This window comes from Eptatretus burgeri, chromosome 7, assembly GCF_056783735.1.
Source record: "Eptatretus burgeri isolate ZD-2024b chromosome 7, Ebu_testis_v1, whole genome shotgun sequence".
NCBI lineage: Eukaryota > Metazoa > Chordata > Myxini > Myxiniformes > Myxinidae > Eptatretus > Eptatretus burgeri.
The window spans coordinates 90,643,844-90,663,051 of record NC_140967.1 but is presented as its reverse complement, the minus strand read 5'-3'; the positions used below and the strand labels follow the sequence as shown (position 1 = coordinate 90,663,051).

General features: G+C 41.9%; 1 protein-coding gene across 3 annotated transcripts in view; it reads right to left on the bottom strand.

Annotated features, from left to right (window-relative positions):
• LOC147023773 (protein Jumonji-like) overlaps positions 1-19,208 on the bottom strand; it is a 58,574-nt gene that overhangs the window by 21,411 nt on the left and 17,955 nt on the right. For 2 of the 3 annotated variants that reach the window (XM_085889560.1, XM_085889558.1), the window contains exons 10-20: positions 16,548-16,736; positions 15,927-16,019; positions 15,676-15,794; positions 13,047-13,117; positions 10,069-10,183; positions 9,343-9,451; positions 8,757-8,939; positions 8,343-8,473; positions 7,805-7,991; positions 7,422-7,532; positions 614-7,254 (exon numbers count right to left, since the gene is read on the bottom strand). In XM_085889560.1, the coding sequence (XP_085745686.1) occupies positions 7,189-7,254; positions 7,422-7,532; positions 7,805-7,991; positions 8,343-8,473; positions 8,757-8,939; positions 9,343-9,451; positions 10,069-10,183; positions 13,047-13,117; positions 15,676-15,794; positions 15,927-16,019; positions 16,548-16,736 (1,374 nt within the window). In that variant the 3' untranslated portion in view covers positions 614-7,188. Of the gene's footprint in view, positions 1-613; positions 7,255-7,421; positions 7,533-7,804; positions 7,992-8,342; positions 8,474-8,756; positions 8,940-9,342; positions 9,452-10,068; positions 10,184-13,046; positions 13,118-15,675; positions 15,795-15,926; positions 16,020-16,547; positions 16,737-19,208 lie in introns of those variants that run through there. The other variant, XM_085889559.1, reaches the window with a different exon arrangement.

The following is a 19,208-nucleotide window of genomic DNA, read 5'->3' as shown; positions in this document are numbered from 1 at the left end:
TTTTTCAATATTTTAGATGGGGATTATTGTGCAAAGAAAATTAAACTATTGAAGGAATTTGAGAATGAACAAATCTTTATAGGTTCAATGAGTGAGCTAAACAATATGCATCGGTTATTTGATAAAGAGTGTCCCGAGGCTTAGACGTTTCAGATATTTCTTTCAAATCACCTTTAACAAATCTTTATCTTATTGCATGGATTATTTGAAGAAAAAAAAAAGTGTCCCCAGGTTAAAAGGGGAGACAAATAAATATACCTTGGGATAAAAAGGGGGTTTATTTTTAGGGAAAAAAATATGAATCGCTGAAAATCCCCCATTCATTTACATGGGGAAAAGTGAGCCAGAACCAGTATATTCACCCTACTTGTAACATTCAATTTAAATTAAGTAGTATCTCGATTATAAACAGATGTTTACAGACACAGACAGACAGCAGTGACACAATTGCTTTACCCTATTTTTTGCTCTCCATACGTGGGGTAATAATGGCCAAAATAGGAGTGGAGTACGGCAGCAGGTCATGGTCTGTAATAATAAAGGTCGAAAGGGAATTCTCTTAATATTATCGCACATTTCAGGGTTAACCGTACAGAAAACTCAGGACACGGCATAAAATACAGGAATTTATTCTCTGCACACTTTACAATGGAATAAGTACAGTGTGCGTTCTCTCCAGCAGTGATACATGATGTACAATTACGGTCAGACTAACAGATAAGGATTTGGCCTCACATGAGACAAACAAATGCCCCTTTTTACAAACAATGAAGCAAACAATTGCCCCTTTTTACGAACATGACAACAATGCAGATGGATGAACCAAGAAAGAGATATATAATAGAAACGAATCATTAGCCTAACGATTCTGCTTGGGGGGGGATTACCTTCCAGGGTATGTAGTGACGGTGGAACGATTGCTCGTTGAGTTCACCGATGGTTAACCGAGAAAGCAGGAAAATTAATGTGGAGACCTCTTAATGACTATACCATGATCTACGAGGAATGTTACATTTAACATCGATCGATCAATGCTCAGCCAAAGCAAAGGAGTATGAAAGTAAGAACATCTACCTTAATATCAAATTAAAACCACAGTACTATCAAATGCTACTTGCTTAAACAATTCTTCATATCGCTTCTATGTATTCGTTTCGTGTGTACTTGGCACAAAAATCATACGGACAGAAGGGCCATCTATTTAGTACGTACGCACGGCGGGTAGGGGAATGGCAATGCATATGGGGTGAGGAGGGCTGAAACAGGATCAAAATTTCTTCCAAACTTGCATATGTAATAAATAGATTGACCCTTAGACACTGGCCTCAGATGAATTGGTAACTTGCTTTGAAATTCAACACAAGAAAAATGTCTAATCTCGGCAAAGTGTCACCGCTCGGACGTGGCGATCCACAGAACATGGATTCTAGTGAGGAGGAGGTGGAGGAAATGGCTTTCCATGTTTTCTCCAGCGTGATCTGCTGGTTATACCAACACTGGCATCAGTGTGGAAAAGCTGGTCAGAGCCCAACTTATTACTACATCTGGTATGACCATCTATTATTCAGATGTTGTATACCCCGATGTTGAATAGACCATCCATCTTGTATACCCAGTGTTCTCTGCCCCATCCCTCTCCCTTCCACAGATCTCCTAATGTCTCTGTTCCCCACTGTTTTGTCCTTCCCTCTCCCACCTCTCTTGTCTCTTGCCCCCCCTGTTGTGTGTTAGCTCTCATATGAGCCTCGACAATGTATACAAAAAAAAGAAAAGAAAAAAAGTTGAGAAATCTGTTTTATACCAATGCATCAAACAAGCTCCGATTGATCGTATCATATCGATCCGATTGTAAATGAACATAGCAAGCTGCGATGCATCAAAAAAAAAAATTCAATGGGATGACAACATTCCAGAGGTCTTTCCCATCAATTGTGCTCAGAAAAACACATTCGCTCACATACAAGCCAACGGATGCCCAATAACCTTCTGATGCCAACGGATGCCCAATAACCTTCTGATGCCAACGGATGCCCAATAACCTTCTGATGCCAACGGATGCCCAATAACCTTCTGATGCCAACGGATGCCCAATAACCTTCTGATGCCAATGGATGCCCAATAACCTTCTGATGCCAACGGATGCCCAATAACCTTCTGATGCCAAGAGATGCCCAATAACCTTCTGATACCAAGGGATGCCCAATAACCTTCTGATGCCTTTGCTGGGGAGTGGAACGCCAATGCCGGACCTCAGGTCGAAACTTGTGATGATTGCGGATGATCATTGATAAATCCTTCCACCTGCTGGGAATTTCTGCTTTACGCGAACGATGAATTGTGCAATCCAACAAACCATAATGGGGTTGTGACTGTTTGCATATTAGCCACTACGTCCATTAGTGGGAAAACAAGATCATGCATTCCAATCCAACAGTCAATGATATTTGAAGGAATAAAGAAATTCTGTACCATGTTGAGCTGGATATTTGTTTCCCTAATTCATTCAGAATTATGCAACAAATATTACTTAGAAATTCTCAGTGTACGAGTAAAACCTTCTCGCAAGGTCAGTTAAACCGATGGGCTACAAAGCAAAGTGTCGGCACCGTCTTCTTCTTCTTTCATGTGCAGCACAAGGTTACAGGGTAGCATCGTTGGCTGATGGTGCAGCTGTGCCGGTGATGCAGTGTCCCCTTGGAGCATCTATTGGCTTGTATCCAACACGTAGGTTCGAGCAGGAATTTGTAATTAGCTCACGGTGCTTGTGATACCTCGCCGACTCTTTGCAAAAGACACCGTGGGATGTTTAACGTCCACCAACGAATGCCGGCAGACGGGACACCCGGTTTAACGTCTATCTGAGGGACGGCACACACATCGATGAATCACCCTGCTTGTGAAACACCAGGAAGGCAGTTTATAGCCGCGTCGAGATTCGAATCCAGGTTAGACAGCTTAGAGGCGAGTGTGCATACCTCTCGGCCATCTTGCCTGCGGTCAGCATTGTGCGAGTAGCACTTAACAATAATAATTAATAGTGCATACGAGATTGGAAAGAATGGGGATAAAGGATGGGGTAAAAAAAAATCGAGAAATAATATGATTACGAACAATAAAGTGAAGCAAAGAAACATCGTTCACATCAAGGAACAAAATAGATATGGAACTCCATTTTGTTTGGCCATGTGCAAAGCAAAGAACCACTGACAACCTAAATGAGGAAACTACTAACTTCAAGTGCTGATTACGGTTTTTTGCCAAGTAAAATTGGTGATGAGAAATGGTGATGTGCCATGTGCAAACGAGCAGCCACATCCTGAATAATTCCAAACCGAACGGCTTGTACGGCTCAATGTCCATCCGGGACCCCAAAGCTTCTTCACGTGATCCCAATCCAGGGCATCCCTTAAACAGGTACCCATCTTTATCTATGGAATACAACAAGCATACACAACTTTACAGTTGAAACTTAGATGGAACAGTTAGAGCAATGTTTGAAGTTTTGTGTGCTTCTCAACATGTCCACCTTCCCTTTCAATGGATTGGCCATGGTGGACTCATTGCTTTCCCTCCAAGATCCCCAAATCTGACTTCCTGCGAGTTTTATTTTTTTTGGTGGCATTTCATCAAAGACACATTTTATTCCGCACGCCCAAATCACATCGCAAGAGCTGCTCAGGACATACATATCCCGTGCAATCTGCGTATATGTAACTGGCAATTTCATTCAAAGTCTCCAAACGTGTATTGCAAGAGAAGGTGAACACGTTGAGTACTAAACAACAATTCAAACATTACTGAAACTGTTCCATATATTCAGGTGGAAACTTGTGTTTGCTTGTTGTATTTTCATTAAATTAAAAAAAACATGGATACCTATTTAAGGGACACTACAAAACAACATGAAGGTGCCTTAAAGCTTAGTCATTACATCCTGCCATACATTTTTCTGTCCTGTCAAATAAAAACTCTGATTATACCAAAGGGGTGCTGATGATGTAAGCTAGTGCCTGTAGACCCGGGTAAGTTCCGACAGCAGGGAAGCCTTTGGAAAAACAAACTACTGCCCCTCCCCTCCCCCCGAGTGAAAAAAAAAAAAATCGCTGAACCGATGTGATGCAAAATTGAACTTGTGCAAGAAATAAAATAAAATAATCTGACACAATTCAGCGAAGAAGAACAGTAAGTAACGAGGATGAGTCAGTGTAATTGCTCGACCGTGACACTGGCATTGCATTGGAAGGCCAACTTGCTGGGCTTCTATCTCTTATACAGTATATGTTTTGTGCAAAGTGTTATCGTAATTGGGCAAATGAGGGTCGAATTTAAATATTTGTCAGTTTGAAAAGACAATTTTCAGATGTCCTTCATGCTAACATGTTTAAAAAAAACAAAAAAAAAACATTTAATCCCTTTCTTAACTAGAAGGGCACTCGGTAGAGCACATACCTCCGCCACGTAATGCCTGATTCACAAGAACATATCGAGCCCAATATATTTTTGAAATATCATGCTGTACAGTACTATATCATTTTTGGCCTTTTCTCTCAATGTTGAAGTCACTTAAAATTTTTTAAAATAATTCTCGTACCCAGATCCAGATTCGGATCTTCACCAAAATCAAATCAAATCAATTCGTCCTTGCCACACGCCTAACCTGCCCACCAAGTTTCATCCGAAACCGTCCACAACTTTTGAGATATCCTGCAGACAAACAAACAAACAGACAGAAAGGGGTGAAAACATAACCTCCTTCACCTTCGGTAGCGGAGGTAATTATTATTATTATTATCCATATTTGTTCAATGCTGCGAACATGGCAGTGTTGTTTGCAGTGAAGGCTTTGGTGATACACTCGTCACACGACGTGTTAGTAAATCCATTTTGTGGTTAATGCTGGAGACCTTTAGGAGTTTGTAGAAACAAAGACAGCATTAAACCCCAACCCATCCTGCCCTTCCGAACACATAAATAACTTTAAAATCATTCATATGTCTATTAGTGTGCAGCCAATCACAGCTCAAGAAGAATAATGAGCAAGTGCATCATTTAGGCATCTTATGCCACGTGACACTCAAAACTTCTGCTTTAAACGCCAAAAAGTTGCTGCCGCTGTACGGGAATATATAGGGTTAACATACGTCCCGTTTTCCCCGGACGTGTCCTCCTTTTCAGTCTTTAAATCTCCGTCGGGAAAAATTAGTTAAATATCCAAAAATGCCCAGGATTTTGCCCTTTTTTTGCTTTGGCATTTTCAGAGGGATAAATTTTAAGATTTGGGATACTTATTTTTAACCTTATTTAAATGGTTAAACCATTTTTGGACATTCTCTTACAGCGATAAAATACGGTTTTGTTATGTTTGGACCAGGACAGTTTGGTACAAGTCTGTACTACTCCATTCAGTGTCTTTTCTGAGTCCGTACCGTACGCACTCGTTTGACCTTCTTCAAGAGCTTTTTATTTGATATTTTATTTTACTACCTTCAAACACAATGCCAAAACGAAAGTGTCTATTCACAGCAGAATTAAAGCCAAAATTCCCGTGTTTTCAAAGTGGTCGAGGAGAATGGGAAGACGAGTGCTTGGTATGTAGAGCTGGTACGTACAAGTCTCTGTGGCAAATGAAGGTGGCATTAATTGACAATCTCATGCGGACTCGGACAAGCGCAATATTTCCACTAATATTTCGGTAATTCGACTGGAAGAACGGTGGTTTGCAGTCAAAATTAATCGAGGTCTGGAACACACCGAATGAGACCGACGATATGATTGTTCAATACGTAAAGGAAACTCTTTTTAAGAGTGTCCTCTTTTTTTATTTTTTTCCAGAGTGTCCCTCTCCGCAGAGTCCTCTTTTTTTGGAAGATAAAATACGGTAACCCTCAGATTAATTGGTGTAGTGTGGCTACATAAAGCAATGCATATAATCTTTCAAACACTGAGACCCCCCCAAAGGGCAGTGGAAATGTTCATAACGAGTTCCAGGCTGCTCCTGAGAGCCGAGAGTCAGGTTCTAAGTGCTGTACAGCAAATAAAGTGCGAAGTTTTATCGTTTCCGTCGGCTCATGGCCATGGAAGTAATCTGTGTTATTTGAGCATGTTGTGCTATTTTTGTCCAAAAGTCAAAAAGATTAGAGCGTTTAGCAGTGAGAGTATTTACACTAATCCCTTGCACCCAAAGAGGAGATAACGCCCACAGCAGTATCAGCAGACACTCTCCAACAGACGTTTGTAAATTAAGGAGAGTATCTGGGACAACCAGTGTTGTTTCTGATGTAAACTGCTGAGGCCAAGAGGTCCCAACAATTTCTCCAACAAAATTGTTTCTCAAAGTATTTCACGATTTTGACTCATTCATCTATGGGGCCATCTATCCATAATGTTCGCAAATGCAGCGGAATCTTTGATCCCCACCTGACATGTTTCTTCCGTCCCTCATTACCCTCATTTCCGATCCCAATATTTTCTCTGTCTTCCTCAAATCATTCTTCCTTTTCTCAATTCCAATTTTCCTCAGTTTCACTCCCTCCCCAACTTGAAGCATACAAAATAAATAGATGGCAACTAATGCCATCACTAACCAGATTCGGTGGCGTAATGGTTCGAGCGTTGACTCTGCGTCTGGGAGGTTGGTGGTTCAAACCCCAGCCGAGTCATACCAAAGACTTTTTTAAAAAACAAAAAAACAAACAGATGGTACGTGCTGCTTCCTTGCTTGATGCTCAGCATTTAAGAGCATGGACAAACAATCCTGGGAAGGCAATGGCAAACCACACAGTGTAACCCTTGCCAAGAAACCGCTTCGGCAGCACCAATGCTCTGTAAAGAGTATGGTACATCAAAATCAAATCAAAAATACCATCACTGATATCAGTGACTGTAGTATTGAAACCAGGAAATCATATCTTTGATTGGTAGCACAAAATAACCCATACACCTACGTCCTACATGGGTAACCATATTCCAACCAAACAAATGTTCTCTGTTCCAAAACAATTTGACGAGCATGAAATGTTAGATAATAAATTTCTTGATATTCCACGGTGAAATTCAAGGACGTGTATAGGATCGAGACCTAAGGTTCCATCTTTGATGGCATGACGAAGATTTTGCAGCAGCATAATTTGGCAAGTTGAAGGACCCTAAAGAGATGCAGAGGTTCCTCACATGTGATGACCAGGGGAATCACAAGTCTGCTTTGTGGGCATTCAAGAAGCTCCTCAAGTTGTCCAACAGAGCATCCATCTGCTCCTGAAGATGAGACACAAAACTAGCATGAGCTCCATTCCTTTACATAGAAAATAATTATCAAAACGAGAAAGATTTATGCAATGGTGACGAAGTAAGTGATGCACTTTCTCATCAACCACAACACATGATGGGTCCAGTGTCGCCATTACATTCCATGAGATGATCACCTTGTCATAACGATACATAAGCTTCAGCTTCTCATTGGGACTCTTATAGGTCCCAAGGTGAGTCAAGCTGCACTCCAGGCAGAACACCACATTTTCGCTCTCCTCCACAACCTACCAGCATATCACACGAGACAAAAACAAACAAACAAACAAGAGGAATGACAAATATGAGGATGCTGGGATTGAATTTCAGGCACAAGGCAAGGAAATGATGCACGTGGAGGATATTTCTGGTGACCTCAGTGATTTATTTGATGCTCGCACTGGCACAACAAAAGCAGATGGGTGAAGCTTTTGCACTATGTACATGAGGCACGAGGTCTGGAGAATTAACGATGCCTCTTAAAAGTTTCGCATGACAGACAACAACAGCGTCGTCATACCATGGAAAGATAGCAGAGCTGCTGGCAAGTCTGACAACGACGCTCGGATGCCTCAATAGGCAGCCATTTCCGTGGTCTCTTCCGCACTTCAGTGATGCTTGGGTGGAGGTTGTCATGGCAACCATAGCGCGCCGAGGCCTGCAGCCCACCGGCAAAAAGCTGTTTCCGAAGAAGAACCTCTCGATCCCTGAAAAAAAAGAGGACAATTGGCTACAAAGAAATACAGACGTGGATGCGGAAAAGGACAAAATCTGTCCATCTAACCCGCGATGCATTTTCATCACAACGTCAGCAGAGCACAACATTTCACGTGTTGACAAGTATGATGTACATCCACACGTGAAGAAGTGAGACACCAGCTCACCATATACGAATGAATAAACAGACAACCCTTCACGTTTTTATGTTTCAGGATAAGGAAAGAACGAATGCATATGTTAGGAGGACCACTTGCTCAAGTCTCAATGCATTGCCAACAATGTCTTAAGTGACTCAGAGACGAGATCATTTGACAGGTGTGTCGGTGAGCATTGCATACCTCAGCTGCTCAATCAGGGCCTCCACTTGTACCAGTGCTGGCAGATTTCCATGATCAAGTTCACCAAGTGCTGTGAGATAAAGCAGCTTGTCCATGGGGAAGGCACTAGGAGCACGTAGCCTGCGAACCTCCTGATCAAAAGAGAGAGAGTAATGACCTCAGGACTCCATCGGTGTTTGTACGAGTACATTCCAGCATAAACTGAGGCAGAAATGTTGACCGAGACATACACGCATGTGTGAACCAAAGCACCCAAAGGCGCAGATAATGTGGATCGAACCACATGAAGTTCTAACTGAAGCACGAAGAGCTTATAATGGAGAACAATGTTTATAACACCGAAGAATAATGTTGTTTCACATTTTAGACTTCATTGCTCGATAGAAGCTTCAACTGCTTGGCTTTGCACCCCACCTTGGCAGCCTGGTAGCCGGTTGGGAGCCAGCTGGTGGGGCCATAGGGGATGGCCTCTGAAACGCAATATCCACAAGATACACTGGCTGTAAATGCACCGGGGAAGGTGACAAGGAACTGCCCACTTTGTTGCACTGTCCGGTACACCAACACCCCTGCATGATGAAGAGCACTCGGGGACACCTGAACAACAAGTAATGGCCAGGAACAGGGAAGCCGACTTAGCCCAGCAATGTCTCGTTTCAGGGTGGGCCACATCATTGTTTTGTTTCTCAAACAGCCTTCACTCAAAAGTTATTTGATTGAATGTATTTAATTGAAGAAAAAAAAACGACTTTTGTATTCAAAGTTATTTTCGTACTTTTCGACAGTCTACATCACGAACCATACTCGTGCACACTCGATTCTTCCGGTCTATTCTTCTCGCTCACGTACAACCCCTCCTCTCTGCTCGTTTTCTCCGCCTCAAGTTCACTTTCTCTCCCACCCGCACTCCCCTCTGCCTACCCCCCCCATCCCCTGCACCCAGCTCCCCTCACCTGCCCACATGCTAACTAGGCTACACCCAGGACCCAAGGAATCAAACCATGCTTGTCTGTAAGAGTTCCAGGCCTGTGAGATCTTGTCCAACTTCCTGGAGCAGAGACTTCACTACCTCCTCCAATTGTTGCTGCTGGCTGGCTGGTACACTGTACCTGCATGCATGGCAAACACACAAGTACTGTAGGGGAGGGTGTGGTACAGTAATACGTAGGTAAAAATGACACAGGACATGGTATTCAACTTTGGAAATGGCAAACCAGGAGGGGAAACCATCCACCTTTTTCACCGGAAATTACATGCCACAAAAACACCCTCCTTTGGTAATGGCTTGTTGCCACATCTCAAAGTTGAGTTGCAGCCAAATCATGCTCTACCCTCACTACAGCATGCACACAAGTCACAAATATCCCATACACGATGCAGTATCTCATAGGTAAGACATAAAAACTATGATGTTTGTTGTTGCAAGTAATACCTTATAATTAATGAGAAAGATGAATTTACAGCCTTATCATGAATCTTCAACAAAGGACACAATAAAATAAATCTGCAGATATAGAAGCAAAAGCGATGGGGGCCGTACATACAGTACATATTATGCACACTAGAAGTAGGGGAGTAAATGGATTGAAAAAAAAAACCAAGGGAAGAAGAGAAGGGAAAGAAGGAAGGAAGAGGAGGCTGGGAGTGGGTAAAGTATTATGGGGTATGAGGGTATAGCATATGAGGGTATGAGGGTATATCATCGAAATTCGAGAAAAACCCTCACCAAATGTTGTCTGCCCCCGTGTGCATGTAATCAATGCAGGGCAGGTGGAACGGGTTACGAGACCAAATGGATGTGGAGAACAGCATACGGATGTTCAGCCAAGGTACGGTAACACCTGAGGAAAATGGGTGCAGAGTAAGAAGAATGTGTAAGAACCGCCGGCAGCTTGAGTAAATTACAAATTCCTGCAAGGGCACTCCCATCGATGGCAAAGCAGTGCCTTCATTAGTGATGCAACCAGCCGGCAAGATTTGTGATCCAATCACAGTTCGATAAGCAATCGCCTTTGAACGCCAACTCTCGTAATTAATTTTGACACATCATTACATGCGTCTATGGTGATTAAAAGGCTCTTTGTTGCCTTCTTTCAATTTGGGTTTGAACAAGGCCCTCGGGCAAGAATGGGGAGAGCATTATGGGGACAAGCGAAGGATAATAAAGGTATATATTATTTGAGAAGCGTCTGTTTTTTTTGTTTTTTTACTTCTATGTTCTCCTGAACTGCTGGATGGAATGAGTAGAAAACTACTAGTTATACCCAGGGTGTTCCCGGTGAGGTTTTAGGTGGTAAGAAAAATTCATAGCCCAGGGGGTTAAGTTTTGGGGAAGGACCCAAATTATCTCCATGTAAATGTGTATATATATATATAGCAACACCTGGGAGGATTGGGGACCGATGACATGACCTATAAGTTACTGTTGGTATCCCTATATGGTTGGACCCTATCTGTCCGTTTTGTACATAATTCCTGAAAATCCTGGAGCGCTCACTCTCGGGAGCCCGGACGGCCACATATCCTCACTCGTATTCGACCATCTACAAATTGTGTATGCACATAGGCATCATAGAAGGGGGGGGGGGAGAGTTATTGATGGGTTTTTTGTGAATGAAAGCAAATTAGTGAGATGAGATGCACACCCCAAACTCTACGAACGAGGACTTCTATCATCATGGTTTGGGAAATGCACTTCGATTTATCGGTCGAATTACAAGGAATTATAAACTTTGCAAGTATGGAACGTGATTAATGAACGAATGCATCAAAATGACTGAATCGTAAGATTTGGGTGTGTTGAAGACGAGGGACTGACTGTATCACACAACCAACGAGAGTCCAGACATGGTGGCAGCTGCAAAATAAATAAACAGATATATTAATAGGAAAATGTCCTGCAATTGTATTTTCTGCATAATAGCTGTTTTTCACTGCATATGAGGTGGTAAAAAATAAATAAATAAAAAATTATCACATCTGGTAATTCTGAGAATGCCACAAATTTCCAATCTCCCTGAAATTTGAACATGTATATCCATGAATTGTTATCAAACTCAATGCTGTCAAGACTGACATGCTCGTCCATCCGGTCCATAAAAAGCTTCAACATGACGTCGTGAAACTGGCGAATCAGCACCCGATCTCTGTTCTCACGTCGCTATGGATCAAACTATTTCCTGTGTGGCCGTACATTGTCAAAATCTGCAAGTCTATTTTCTTCCATCTGTACAATGTCCAAGTACGCTCACGCTTATAATCAGAGGATTAGCTGAAACTTTTGTTCATGCTCTCTACCCTACATCATCCCGTTTGGATTACTGCAAGCTTCCACTTACCAGTTCCTTCGCAGCTCACCGCCATCTTCTGTGCACTGAGAATACCTGTTCCAGAATCGTCTTGTTTAACGGTTCTTATTTTTGGTGTTAATATGTTGATATAATGCATGTGTGAATCTCGTTGAGTGCCTTCGCATGTGTTTTCGCGTTGGGTGCGTGTCATTGTCCGGGCCGCATGTCCGTGTAACCATATTGCTGTTGTTTTATCCTTCCCCTTTTTTCCGTGTTCATTCTTTCTCCTTCTTGTTGCCCCACTTCCCCCAATGATGTGTTGCCTTTTTCCTCTCTGCCGTCTCACTCTTACATGAGCCTCGATTATGTGGAAAATAAAGAAATAAAATAAAACTCAACTGTTGCAGCTTTGCTTGCCTCTTCCTTCAAACCCTAACATCATATTCAGAATCTGGTAGCTTGGCTCAAAGTGCAGGCTCGTAGATTTCATTGCAGCACTCCAACCCTCAAAATACTTCAATGACTCCGAGTGCACCAACGTGCATATTTTAAAGTATCACTGATAACCTTAAACCCAAACATAACTTGGATCCTGCCTAAATGTCTCACCTAATCCTCCCTTACATCCCTGCAAGAAAGTTCTGGTCCAGTAACGGGAATATCCAGGTAGTTCCTCACATGAGGACGAAGACTCTTGGTAGTGCAGCATTCTTCAGAAATACTCAAAGGTAACTCTCTGCCTTTTAAAACTCGATCAACCTAATCAACTATGGTTTTTTAATGTCATAAATTTTTTTTTAACATTAATTACCTTGCCTTATTTAATTTTTACAAGCTTGTAATGGAGTTTCCACACACACACACACACACACACACACACACACACACACACACACACACATACACACACCTACACACACACACCCACACACACACACACCCACACGCGCACACACCCACACACACACACACACACACACACACACACACACACACAAAGGAATAAACGAGACACAACAAAGGACTGTTAGACGAGAAAAAAACACACAACTGAGCTTGGGGGAAGTGCCGTCACTTCCCGGGGCACTCTGGGTACCAGCGATGCTACAAGAATGGCGTCGTATCGCTCACCGCACTCAGCCGGGCATTTCTTAAGGCGGAATTTCCTCCCCCTGGTTGTTTGTCCATGATCTTATCCATTTAAATACTGAACAAAGCAGCATGTCTACATTGTTTTAAATATTTGAAATAGATGGTGGGGAATGGCTCGGGCAACAACCTTTCAAAAGAGATACAAAGCCTGATAAAGGAGTTTATGGCTAAATGCTCCAATATAACTGGAGATGCAACAGAATATCTTCTGACCATCTGATCATTTATTGTAGGGTTACATCTATAGCCCCTTCTCTATCACCTGAAAGTGCTCCCAGGTGCCGCAATGTGGAGTTAGGATTGCTAGGAAGCTCTGTCAGGTTCCAGCCATGTCTAGAAAACAAGGAAACAAGTACATGCCTGGTTATCGATCAAGCAAAAATCAACATCCAGACCACATATCATGTTTGTCAGTAAAACTAGAGTGAAGTCGATGTCGCACCTGCACAAATCCCCACGCTTCCCACCTAAAACAAAGTTGATTAAGAAAAAGAGCAATCGTGATTGCAAACCCTCACCAGGACTTCTTTTGAGTGGTGTATTTTTATAGGTTTTAGGGTAAATCCAATATGGTTGCCAAACCATGTGACCAATGACATCATATGTATGAACCTTTTGTTTCTCATGGATAGGCAGTCATACGTGTAAAGTTCTGCCTCGATCTGTTCAGCCACTTCAGAGAAGATTTTTGAAGGTTAAAAAAAAAAAAACAATATGGCTGCTGAATCACGTGACTAATGACATCATGATTTCTTTTTTTCTGTAGACCACTTTATCCCGAGATGACCCTCAAAGTTTTTCATACTGATTGGATGTGACGTTCGACATATGCAATTATGACGTCATAACGATGACATCTATGATGTCAATAAAAAAAATCACTCATTTCCTATGAGGAGGACTTGTGATGTGCCAAGTTTCAATTTTTTTCTTGGTGCGGTTTCAGAGATACAGAGGTCCAAAGTTTTTCCCGTTTTCCAATATGGCTGCCACACCACGTGACCTATGACGTCATAATTATCATTACGACATTCAACATGAGTAGTCGCACCAATGGTGAAAATTTAGTCTCAATACGAAAAGCAGTTGCGGAGAAAAACACGAAAGTTCTGTGCCGACAAACAAACAAACAAACAGACAAACAGACCCAAATGCAATACCCTCTCCGAATCCTTCGGCGATGGTAAAGATGGCAAGAAGTTCCACCAGGAATGGCCCAACATCAAATTTTGAGTTAAAAAAAAAAGTCTTCTGTTGTGACCCCTGTGACCCCAAGTCCTGGAGCATGAACTGGGGGTCAAATCCAAAAAAATGTTAAATATTGCATGCATCCCACAATGTTGATTGCAAATACAAAGTTTCATTAAAAATGTGCCTGTAATTGCATTTTATGGTATTTTTTGCCCCATGACCTAGGGGCCATGGCCAAAAATGGTACTGCTCTTGCACCTTATTGCCACATGGTGATCTAACTACAACATTTGGTGAATTTTTGCACACCCGCTTGGGAGGAGATAGCATAGCAGACGGCCGGACTGACAGACAGACAGATGGAGACAATTACAATATCCTCCTGTTCTTTGTGTTTTTTTTTAAAGAGTGGGGATAATGAATAAATCACCGTAAGCACAAACAAATGCAACAATGCACAGTATTTTATCTAACTTGTGCTCATGCTTGTAAAGGGATAACAATGCACTGATTTTTTTTAATGCAATGGATAATGAGAGGAAGAATGATGAAATTGCAAATCAAGAAGCAAAATATCCTGAAATCCAAATAAGTTTGTATCAACCTGATGAGCATAACCAAACCGTGACATTTGGCTTTTGGAGTCTTTTCACCAACCATTCACTGCAAACACAAAGGAGTCCAATTCGGCTTTCTCACGAGCTAAGTCGGCTGTGATTCCATTTGAAGAGAGGGAATGGATGGAAGCGGAGTATACACCTGAGACAGACTTAAACAAGGCACCACCAGGTTTACCAAGGCACTCGTAGGTAATCCCTTACCGTGCAGGTTTCAGGGGAGGGAGACAAGGTTGAAAGTTCATTCTTGAGGTTGGCTCGGCATTGTTTTCTGGCTGTCCCTCGAGTGGACGCAAACTTGTTGCACTTTGTGGAATGCACTGAGATTGCCCTTCGGTTGGGTTTGCTTTCCAGAAAGAGAAGGCAAATTGTTTCAGAGCAACTGCCTCACCGCAGGATTCAGTGTACCATGGGTGGGAAGAAGGGTAGGATAATTGAAGATGAGATGGGATGAATCTGTGTTTGAGAGAGCACAGGTTTCTATGGAATAATTCCCAGGCTGAGTTAACATCAGAGGTGGTAGATTAACCTGTCCTGAAGAGAGATGGCTGCTTGCAGTCCCCTGCCAATCTGCCTGAAAATAAAATTTATGTTTATATTGAAAAATAAACAAATCTTTGCCATGTATTGGACTTTTATGAGTATCTTGTTTGCAGATATTTTTGAACGCCCCTCATAGGTAATCCCTCACTGTGCAGTCACCCATTTTACTATCAGATTCACAAAGCAAAGGAATCTCATATAATGCATCAGGTGCTTAACCAGCTCCATTATGCAGCCATAGTGGAACAATGGCGGCCTTATTTAATCACAATAAAGCGATATTCTACGAGTCTTGCGCTTTTGAAACCCATCTTTGGGCTTTGGCATCGATCAATTCCCACCAATAATCTTATTTGCAGAATAAGCAATTTTGCCGTCATGTCCTTGCAAGTACCATGAACGATCGAGCACGAGATACACATCCCTGAACCGCACAGCACCAGAAAAAACAACAATCGGTCAGCCAAAAACCATCATCGACCATTGTCTGTGCATAGTTTCCAAGAGCTGTTCCTTTCCAGTCCTGCTGAGAGGCGGTACCTGGAGAAGGGCTCAGAGCGGCTAATAGGAAAGCCGCTTGCGTAGAAGTTTGTGTCGATTTTTGCACAATGCACCGTGACATGTGCTTTTCTTTTTTCCACAACGTCCCAGTAGCGCTCCTGCCGCCCAGAAGGAAACAACAATGCACAGAGTTCGATGAATTGCGTCATCACAAAAATAAACGAGTGTTGTGAAAAGATGCACAGCTCGTGAAATGTAATAAATGAATGTTTCGTTGGCGGGCACCTCACCTCTGCCTGGCTTCCTGTTGGCTCCTTGCTGGAAAAGCTGCTAAGAGCGTTACGGGCGATGCGGTAAAACATTGCCAGAGACACCGATTTCCCCTGCGTGGTTCGAGGTATGGAGAGTTTGTCGTATGAACGACCACACTTAGCAACACAACAGCTGTTTATATGAGAAAATGTTGTCATCATCACGGGGTAGGAGCACCTGACTCTGCCTTCAAGGCCTTTATAGCTACAAAGAGAAAGCTGTCCCAGAAACCACTGCATTATGAGCCACTTGTGCTCACACCGCTACTATCCTGTAAAGTAGATTGGTGCTATCTACAAATTGCATACGCAATAAAACAGCAGGTGTTTAACTATCCCTCCACAGGTACAACCACGCACGTCCCATGTCCATTCGACTTCAGATATGCAATGGTATTTGTCTACTTACATACAGTACATAGCATAGGTTGTTTACGATGAATCAAGATGGGTAGAGTTTGCCTTTTCCTGCATATACCTTCGCCCTCAAGAACTACACTTTTTTCTCTCACATGAATTGCAGCATAGAGGGAACAAATGCTATGTGTGAACTCAAATCAGAAGTGATCTAAAAGGAGAAACAAAAGGTGGTTTGCTGACCTTGAAGCAGCATTTATGCAGATCCTTCAGGACTCCATTGTCCTCATGTTTCTGATCCACCGTGGCCAGGTGTTTGACCTTAACACCAGTCTGTCTACCAAATCTTAGTCCTCCCTCCAAACTGGACCCATTCAAGGGCAAGTCACATGTGCTGGCAGCTCGGCCACACGGCCGGATTCCTGCCCAGAGCTGAACACCATTCAGGAGATAAAGGGGGGTGTTGGGGGGGGAGGGAAGAGATGCTTGCAAAGACTGAAAGTAGTTCCTCTGTGAAGGCACTTTATGACAAAATGGAATTCCGTGGACTTGTGATGGATAAATGCAACTCTTCCTCGTGCTCATGTACTCTTATTCATGCTAATATACTCTTACCCGTGCTTTACCTTGCAAAAGCAAACAAACAAAATGTGTTCAGCTAAATGGTTTGCAAAGCATTTTGGGAATTTAAAAACGATAGAGCTGTTTGTGAACTGAGGGTTTGAGAACGAATTCAGGTTTACCTGACTCGTGTTTGTCAAATCATTTGATTAATTTGGTACAGACATAAAATACAACTTTTTAATCAATATTGAAATAATAATAATAATAATTTCCAATATGTGGAAAATCGGGCTTCAACAATGTCAAGCTCCATGAGACAAAATCTCGGTGTGGAATAAGCTCATCACAGCCATGTTTTGAAAGAAAGCCAGCATAAGTTGAGTCAGTCGACACACCCAACTCAAGAGGTAGGAAGACAGGATAAACCCCATAATGCTTCCAAGCCAACAGGCAAAGCTACCATCACCAAAGAAAGACCAACAGAAAAGACCACTTAAACTGCATGGACCTTCATGTCAAGAACTATATTAACCTGCTGAAACCATCAAATAGCTAGAGAGTTCATAGAACACCTTGAGCATAGAACACCATGCAGTCTTGAGAGAAACAAGCTCGAATGAGCTAAGATCTTCGTCCTCTTAATGATGACGTCATAAAACGAATATGACGTCATTGTGATATATCAGGTTTGCGATAAATTATCTGTGCTAATGCCCGGCTTGATTCCGGAAAACAAAATTCAAACAGCTTGCCTAGTTTCAGAGATAATGGTATAGGCGATTTCCATTTGCGGCGGTATTATGATGTCAACTTTTTTTCTAGGAAGAATTTCCAAAATCGGAGATGGTTACTGCCTGCACGTGGACTTTCTGCATATACATGGCAAGTTTCACGAAGATCCGATGAAAACTCTGGGTTGTGAAACAAAAAAAGTCAAAAAATAGGAATGACGTCATAAAAATTGATACGACGTCATAGTGATGTATCATATGTGCGGTAATTCATCTCTGCCAATGCCCTGTTCGATTCCCACAAACAGAATTCAAAACGTTTGCCTTGTTTGAGATAATTTTTTAGGCGATTTCCATTAGCGGAGATATTTTGACGTCATACCTGTTTTTTTGGAGGAATTTTCAAAATTGGAGATGGTTACTGTTTGCGCAGGGAATTTTTACATATATATGCCAAGTTTCAGGAAGTTTCGATGAAAATTGTAGGCTGTGAAACAAACAAACAAAAAATGACAAAAAATAGGAATGACGTCATAAAAAATTGATATGACATCATAGTGATGTATCATATGTGTGGTAATTCATCCCTGCTAATGCCCTGTTCGATTCCCGCAAACAGAATTCGAAAAGCTTGCCTAGTTTCGGTGATATTTTTTAGGTGATTTCCATTAGCGGAGATATTTTGACGTCATAACTTTTTTTCTATGAGGAATTTTCAAAATCGGAGATGGTTACTGTCTGCGCAGGCTATTTTTACATTTTCATGCCAGGTTTCAGGAAGTTTCGATGAAAACTGTAGGCTGTGAAACAAAAAAGTCCACAAGAACAACAACGTGAGTAAGACTTAGAGATCCTCCACGAGGATCTAAAAAAGGACATGGGGAGGGTCTGCAAGCAGCAAATTTGATTGGTTGAGATGATGTAAAATGCCGTAATATTTTGTCCAAGTATAATAAACGAAAGGTTTGTGAAAATGTCAAAAAGGCAAGTTGAGTTAGACAGTGTTCAAATATATAATGAAATGAAAATAAAATGAAGATTTTAAAGGTTGTCCAAAAAAAAAAAACAATGGAACTTTACCACTGTTGATGCAGTGTCTTTTACACCACCTTATTTAACACGTTACATTTTTGGTCTCAAATTTTATAGGCTCTCTATAAAAAAATGACAAAGTCGAAATTCATCCCTGTTGTTTGTGTCCTTTATGACATCCTTAAAAACAGTAAGTTTCCTGTTTGGAATGATTTGACTGCCAGGTCGGCAGACAGAGTAACATTTTATCTCACTCCTCTCTGCGTATGCATGATCGGGACAAATTCCGAGCCAAAGTACTGTAAAACAAGTACAGGTTCGTTTTCCGATTAGTGTTCAAAGTACAACATTCAATTGAAATGAAGTTGTTAATCGATCATAAACTGATGTTTGTCGGCAGACAGACAGACAGACAAAGTGAACTAATTTCTTAACCATGCTTATTCCGCTTTTCAGATGCGGGGAAGGTACTAAAATGTGGAAGGCCTTGGATGAACAACTACAAAATGAACTGCCCAAGGAAAGAACAACTGAACAACTTGGAAAAACTTGTCGACAAAAGATTAATCGACAGATC